Source organism: Acanthisitta chloris, unplaced genomic scaffold (assembly GCF_000695815.1).
Source record: "Acanthisitta chloris isolate BGI_N310 unplaced genomic scaffold, ASM69581v1 scaffold25571, whole genome shotgun sequence".
NCBI classification, from domain to species: domain Eukaryota; kingdom Metazoa; phylum Chordata; class Aves; order Passeriformes; family Acanthisittidae; genus Acanthisitta; species Acanthisitta chloris.
This window is the reverse complement of record NW_008654690.1, coordinates 1-8,303: the sequence shown is the minus strand read 5'-3', so window position 1 is coordinate 8,303 and position 8,303 is coordinate 1. Positions and strand designations below refer to the sequence as shown.

At 38.2% G+C, this 8,303-nt stretch overlaps 1 protein-coding gene across 1 annotated transcript in view; it reads left to right on the top strand.

Annotated features, from left to right (window-relative positions):
* The window catches only part of SLCO4C1 (solute carrier organic anion transporter family, member 4C1), a gene marked incomplete at both ends in the record, with an annotated part of 28,442 nt that extends 21,062 nt beyond the window's left edge, over positions 1-7,380 (top strand). The window contains 4 exons of the mRNA XM_009083648.1: positions 1,460-1,647; positions 3,668-3,732; positions 5,500-5,637; positions 7,271-7,380. Coding sequence (XP_009081896.1) covers positions 1,460-1,647; positions 3,668-3,732; positions 5,500-5,637; positions 7,271-7,380 — 501 coding nt within the window. The remainder of the gene's footprint in view (positions 1-1,459; positions 1,648-3,667; positions 3,733-5,499; positions 5,638-7,270) is intronic.
* Between the last annotated feature and the right edge of the window lie 923 nt (positions 7,381-8,303).

Genomic DNA, 8,303 nt, shown 5'->3' with positions numbered 1-8,303 from the left:
CATTGTTGGAGTTTATTGGCCAGTCACAATGTTTCTCACTTGTGCAATGTCATTTTGCAAATGTAAGTTCTACCAGACTTTCTAATGCTGAAAATGTTAAATTTGACAATTCTACTTAAAGTACATTCAGTCAGAAAAGTAAAAAATGCTTTGACATCACCTGCATTTCTTATCTAGGTCTTTCAGAATAATGCAACCTGTTTCTGTGAGTTTCCAAAACTTGAATGTCATTTACCCCTGATGTAGGAATGGTAAACCATGAAAGCGGCTGGTTATTATCAAGCCTTCATAGAATTGAGACGCTTTTTGTGCTTGTCTCTACTAGTACAATAAAACTCTTGAATAGGGATGTGAGAGGAGTGTAAGAAGATCCTAAAGGCAGGCAAGCTGCCTCAGGGAATGCCCCTGGGTACTTTTTATATTAGAAAAGTGCAATGGTAAATGAGAGGAGGTATTATCCAGGAGAAAATGTAGGAGACTGACTGCTTCTTGCTACGAAAACTTTGCACTTCACTGACACACTTTTTTTTTTTTTTTTTTTTAAAAGAAAAACTTGTGTGGATTTAAATGAATAGCATAGAACTATTCCATTTGTTCAGCTGCTTACAAAAGCAGTCCAGCATTGCTTCTGTTACTTCTTCTTAGGTCTTGAAAGCAGAGCTCACCTCTCTACCTCTCAAGTACAGCCCAGTGGAAAAAACAGTCTCTTTGTAGCCAAGGCTGTCAAGAGTGATTTGGGTTAGGAGGCACCTTGGAGATCATCAAGTTCCAACCTCCCATGCCATGGACACTTCTCATGAGACCAGGTTGCTCAAAGCCCTATGTAGCCTGGCCTTGAACACTTCCAGGGATAGGGCATCCACAGCTTCTCTGGGCAACATGTGCCAGTGCCTCAACACTCTCACAGTGAAGAATATTTTAATAATCTCTAATCTAACCCTCTGGCAATTTAAAGGCATTCCCTCTTGTTTTATCACTAAATGTGCTTGTAAAAAGTCCTTCTGCAGCTCTCTTATAGGCTCCCTTTAGATGCTAGAAGGCTGCTCTAAGGTATCTCAGGAGCCTTCTTATTTGCAGGCTCAGCAAACCCAACTCTATCAGCCTGTTTTTATGGGAGAGGTGCTCCAGCCCTCTGATCAACTTCATGGCCCTCCTCTGGACTTGCTTATACCTAAAAACTTGCTGCGCACAAAATGGAGACCATCACTGTCTTTTTAGATTAAAAAAACCCAACCCAAAATAACTTTTGCTGAGGTGAGTTGGGTCAGTCAAGTTCTGATAACCCTGATTTTTAAAACTGGTTCATGGTGTCACATGATCATCAGGAGATGGCCTGTTTACATATGGTAAATTCAAGGTTTATATTTCTGATGTACGATGCAGAGCCAATGAATATCTACCTAAGTAGTGTTACTTTTTCTTTCTTGGAGCTAAATTTTGTCTTCTAAATTATTTGTAGACATACCACAACTGTTCCTGTATTGGGAAATCAAAAAGAGAAAATGATTCAGAAGACTTTCTCCATGATGCTGTCCCTGGAAAATGTCCAACACAATGTGTATTTTTACCTTTATTCCTGACCTTCTTCTTTTTTGCTGTTGCTTTTACTTTTATGTCTGTTACTCCAACAACTGTGGCCATTCTCAGGTACGTTTTCTGGGCTGAAAATGAGGTACTGTTTTTGTGAAAACTCAGATCAGTGAAATACTCGTCTATTTGTTTTGCTTTGGAATATGGACTTAAACCAGTGCACAAAGTGTGTTCTGTTGAAGTACTCTTTGTAGTAAGCAGGCAGTACTTGAAACAGAGGATTACACCACTGTTCACACTCTCTGTTATCACATTTGGTTAGTAGTAATTGTTTGTCTATAAAAATAAATGAAAAAATGTTTCCTGTTTGTAGCAAAATCACTCTTTGAGAGCACTTTTGCCTGTTTTAGCTAAAGCAAGAAGGAATAAATGTGCTATGTGCTTGGATGACGAAAATATTTGACTTGCTTACGTATTGATAGTGTCACGATTTCAAACTGTCTCAAGAAAAGAAAAAATAGCAATCAGTCTTGTATTCTCAACCTTTGTTTGCTGTCTCAATTCAGAGTTGTGACTTGAAAAACAGTAGTCTGTCACGAGCTATAGATTAGCTTTCATGGTACTGATGTTGTATGTATGGTGGTCATTAATATAAAGTATGATAGTGCGTATGTGGCTGTCTTTCAAATTGCTGAAATTCATATTCGTGACAGCTAAATAATTATTTTTTGAATAGGTAGTCCTCATTCTGAATGTAGAGCTGTTTCACTCTATGTTGAAGTCTGACTTGTACGTCTAATACTTCCAGATCGAAAGTATACATAGGCATGCATACACGATACATGTGATACTTTGTGGGGGTGTGGCTTGATGCTCTTTAGCAGGAGGGTGAAGGATAAATGATACACTACAATAGTGCTTTCTAGTAGCCTCCTGTTCAGGATTGGTATAAATCCGGAATTTGCAGCTTGTCATAGTAGTGGCGGGGGACGGGGGGCATAAGTGTTGCATTATCTTCAAAACTGAGCTGACACAGTATTACTTAGCTAATTCTAAGCAGTAGCATTTGGATATTGGAATCTTTGTACACTTTAGTTGAAATGGTGAAAAAGGTTTTATGGAAGAAAGGACTGTAGAGTAGTTTAAGTGTTCAAAACCTAATTTAAATGGCTAAATGTCAGGTAGGTTTTACAGTATATTTTGATATCTTATCAGCAGACCACTTTTCTGCAACTTCAAATGTAAACTCATATGTTCATGACAGTGTTCTAGTGCTAGAAATAGTCATCTGCATGTTGCAAAACTCATTCTCCCTCCCTTAATGGCCTTTATGGGTAGTTGGATCCTAACAGTGACTGCTGAAAACTGCTCACCTTGAATGTTTTTCTGCGGCTAATCATCATATATACTGCAGAATGTGGAATTAACTTCTGAATATGTAAATTCAGTCTTATTCAGCACTGATTAAAAAAAAGTCATGGTGCAGTTTGTTAAAGACAAGTGTTGAAACTAAATGATATCAATTAGAAAAGTGGGTTAAATTTAACCTTTATGGTAGTATCTTTAAGACACTGTCAGGAGAACATGTTTGTTCCTGGAAAAATATCTGAAAAAAGATGGGTAAGAGGTAAGCTTCTAATAAAGTCCATATATTGATTCGTATAGCATAGACCAGAACAGTTTAATTGTGAGAGCAGGTGACTATATGCAAAGGTTGTGGGAATACAACACATTGTGCTGTGCTGGAGCCTATTAGCAATTCATGTATTGCTTTAGGAGTAGTGGCAAAGTTGCATTGTAGCACTGTCCTTCATTTCCGTGGTTGTTCTGTGGAGAAATTGTTCAACAGTATATCAGGGTGCTGGTAGCAAGCTAACTTTTTATTTATACTGTTTTCTTAAGATACTTAAATCTAAAATTCCTTCATGGGCAATTGGAGTTTGTTTTTGTATCTTTAGTCTAAACATCACTTGAAGTAGAGCAGATTCTTGTTCTGCCCACTGGATTTATAAATATGCCTGCAATTAACAGGTTAAAAGGGGATATAGGGCACAGCATATTCACTGAGGGACAGAGCAGTGAAATGAAACAGTTATAACTTTTTTACTGTGTCTTAAACAGCAAATCTTGTTTACAGGTGTGTACCAGATAAACAACGCTCATTTGCCCTTGGAGTACAGTCAGTGTTTCTTCGACTTCTGGGTATGACTTTCTTGTTGAAATATTTGCCTCTGAATAATCTACTTATTTGACATTTTCTAGACTTATAAATAATGCATTAAGAAGCTTTCAGAGGAGCTTGAAGCAGCCTGTCATTGACTTACAGGATGCACTTTTAAGGTACCATCTGGATTCAAATTTCTTATCAGTGCAAACAAAAGATGTCAAACTGTCATTATTTAAGCAAAAGACAACTGCTGTTACTTTACTCAGAAGAAGGCTTATTCTGAAATCTGAGATAAGAAAAACCCATGTAATAGTAAACAGCTTCATGTGGTTAACATCTGAAGATCCAGAAGTTAAAAGAAAGTCACACTGCCTCATAAGTTGTAACCTCACTGGCCATGCCAATATATTTTAAAGTGAATAGGTAGAGTCTTCCCTTCTCTCAATTCTCTTACAATTCCTTTGACTAATTTTAGCATTTATACAAATTGTAGACAAATAATTACTGAGTTTTAATGTGGGAAATCTAGTACTTAAATTCTAAATCTAAGCATTGTGATAAGTCAGATGAATCACGAATAAAACAAAGATAAACATAGATGTTTTCTGATTTGCACTTCTTTGAATTTTCTCAGGCATATTTTTAACTCTTGTTTTAGTATTAGATACTTGTAAAATATCATATTTAATTTAAGACTGGGAGAAGACACAGATACGGATTGGACTTTTATGTCAATATTTAGTACTGCAGCCATTCCCTCTCCTTTGAGGTCAGATTGCTAACTGTGTGAGTTCTACTTTGCTGGATGTATTGAAACTCCAATTTATATAAGTCATTCTACCAATAAAGCATAATAAAAGCAAACATCCTCAAAGGTGGCAGTTAGCTGGGAGGTAGTGTTGAGTGTTGTATGAGGACTTCTCTGTTTTGTTTTATTCAAAGTTAAGATATCTATGGTAGAGTCTTAACTCCTGACTTCAGTGTGGGCTGATAGAAGTTTTTGAAGTTAGTGTATTGGCTGTGGCTAAAGAAGGCAACACCTAGCAGTCTACAGCAACATATTTGTGCTGTAGATATGAGGAATCACATGGAGATTGTAGGCAGAAGGCCTAGTGAGGACGTAGCTACTTGTTAGCTTGAGAACAGTTTAGGCCTTGGATACGTTAGGTAGACATGCAGTAATATACCTGGGTCATTTATTATAAAATTAGCCATACTTGAATGCAAGACATTTGTTCTTTATAACACACCATTGTATCAAAAATCACACAGATCTAGTAAAATCTGTGCACGAATAATTCTAAACACTGCTCATTTTGTTGGTGAAATTTTTCCTGGAAGCTTAGCTACATCTGAGGGATAGAAAGAAATATATAATCGAACATATTAATGTAATAATGTTTTAGTTCTCTGCATTTGGAACAGGTTAGTGTATATGATATGAAGAAAGGCACGTTGCTTTCGGCTAAAATCCTGCTTCCTTGACTGGCTGTTTTCACCTCTGAATTTAATCACTTTTCTATTTGAGGAAGTTATAAGAAGCCCAAGTGTTTGAACAAACTACTTGCTTGATAAAGTGGGAGCTGTATGAAGAATTAACTGGCATCCTATGCACCCTACATATTAAGAGCTATGATAGGGGCGCACTTGCTGTGTGAATGTTTGTATGCTGGTTAATTGTTTATTGTTTGGTTCTCCCTTTTTTTCTTCCTTACCATCTTGGCATTTCACTGTATGCATGAAGACCAAGGAAGATTATTCCAAGTAATTCAAACATTCTCACATGTTACTGTGTTGTTTAGGTACTATTCCAGGACCAATTTTGTTTGGCATTGCTATTGACAGCAGTTGTACTCTGTGGGATATTAATGAATATAAAGCTAAAGGAGCCTGCTGGGTATATGACAACGAAAGAATGGCCTACCTTCTGATGGGCATAAGTAAGTAACTTCTTTAATATTAAGTACATATACAAGGTAATAAATATACTGACCCTGTCTGCTAGGTGGGAATTATTTTAAAAAAAGAACTTTACACTTAATTTTCAGTAGCAGTGGTTTTTAAAGGCCTTTTTTTTCTATTCTATTTCTATTAAAAGCAAAATATTATGGAAGGAGCAAAACCACATTAAGTGACTCAAAAATTACTTAGAAGTCCTTCTTAATACAAAATAATTTTACTCTTTGGTCTCCCTTAATTGTCACACTTTATTTACTGAATTCTAAGGGACTGGCACACATTTCAGTCTGGCTTCAGGGCCATGAAAATGATTAGGGGGGTGGAACACCTCTCCTATGAGAAAAGTCTGAGAGACTGGGGATTGTTGAGCCTGGAAAAGAGAAGACTCCAGGGTGACCTTATTGCAGCCTTCCAGTACCTGAAGGAAGCCTGCAAGAAAAATATACAGGCAGTCTTTATCAGGGAGTGTACTGGTGGAACAAGGGCTGATGGATTTAAATTCACAACATGCGTTTAGTTAGATAAAGGGAAGAAACTCTTTGCTGAGAGGGTGTTGAGGCACTGGAACAGGTTGCCCAGACAAGTTGTGGATGGTCCACATATGGAAGTGTTCAAGGCCAGGTTGGATGAGGCCCTGAGCATCCTGGTCTAGTGGAAGATGTCCCTGCCCTGACAGTGAGGCTGGAACTAGATGATCTTTCAGGCCTCTTCCAACCCAAACCATTCTATGATTATCTGGCTTGGTGTGTTGGCAGCTTAAGGTCTGAGGAGTTTTCTTCCTCTTGGCATTTTTCAATTACTTTCCCTTAACTGTATAAAGGTCACTCTGTCCCCAGCCTGTAGCACTGCATGGGATTGTTATGGCCAAAGTGCAGGACCAGCACTTGGTCTTGTTCAACCTCATCCCGTTGGAATCAGCCCATCTCTCCAGCATACCCAGCTCCCTCTGCAGAGCCCTCCTGCCTTCCAGCAGATTGACACTCCCCTCCAACTTTGTGTCATCTGCAAACTTGCTGATGGTGCACTCAATCCCCACATTTAAATCATCAACAAAGATATTAAAGGGAACTGGGCCCAGCACTGACCCCTGGGGAGCACCACTAGTGACCAGCCGCCAACTGCATGCATTCACCACCACTCTCTGGGCCATCCATCCAGTTCTTAACCCAGCAGAGAGTGCCCCTGTCCAAGCCATGGGCTGCCAGCTTTTTCAGGAGTATGCTATGGGAGACGGTGTTAAAGGCTTTACTGCAGTCCAGGTAGACTACATGCACAGCCTTCCCCTCATCCACCAGGTGGGTCACCTGATCATAAAAGGAAAAGTTGGTCAGACAGGACCTGCCCTTCCAAAACCCATACTGGCTGGGTCTGAGCCCTTGTCCATCCTGTAGGTGCTGTGTGATCGCATTTAGGATGGTCTGCTCCATGGCTTTGCCAGACACTGAGGACAGGCTGAAGGGCCTGTAATGGATGCTGTGATTTAAATGATGTAAATATATGCTGTGAATTTCAATCTTACAGTGTAACTCACCATATGAAACTTCATGAATGACTGAAACACTGTGTCTACTACTAAAGGTGATAGCAATAAGTACTCTTATTTTTTGCATTCAGGTGCTGCTTGCAGAATCATCTCAATTATCTTTGTGGTCATGGCAGTGTTGTTCTACAAGCCTCCACCAGCAAGTAAAGTCCTGTCACAACAGGGATCAGAAGTGTCTGCTGTATGCACGTAACTTATGGACAAATCAGGGACTTCTGAAAGAAACCAGTGAGAATAAGCACTATTGCAACACTTGTACCAAAGTTCTTGTACCTCATTGCCTAAATATAGGAGATCATATTCTACAATTGAACAACTTAAAATATTTATGAATGTGTGTAGTATTCTCTAATTTGCTGAACAAACTGTTGAGTGTTTCATTGTGTAAATCCAAAAAAGTGACACTAAAATTTGCAATCTAATTTTAAAAATCTAATTTGTAACTTAATTGAAACAAGGTGGAATACTCTGATGAAAAAAGGAAACATGAACAGGGCTGAGCTGACTGAGCCTCATTTTGCCCTAAGTGTTACTGTAGCGTGGGAAAGCAAGTAACTTAGTATACTAAAGGCAAATTTGTAGGTTTAAAAAGGACTTATTTAATGTGCACATAATCTGGGCTAGTGCCCTTGGGGATTTAATCTGTAGGAACACACAGGAATGTGGAAATATGGCCATGTTTAAAAACCATTTTTGTATGTCAATCTAATGGCATAAGTCCACTGTTTAGTATATGTAGGAAAATGTAAATAGAATATCTGACTTGTAAAATAAAAGTATTTTTTAAATGCATGTGTATCTATCTGGGCTATATAGAGAAAGTTGCTGTTCAACTGCTTTATCTCAGTGTTGTTAAAATGTTTTTCTAAAATTCTTACTGCTATGTCCTGTCATTTCCAAAAGACTGAGGCTTCTCAACTCCAAGAAACACAATGCTGAAGGCTTGCAACAATGTGTATGGAAGCATCAAAAGCAGAAAAATATAGCTTTAGTTGTTCTTTTTGACTTAATATAAGGCATATTATTAAAGCTGTATTTATATAGTAAAACAAAAGTACAATAATTAGCCACTGTTCATAGAATCATAGAATGTAAGGATTGGAA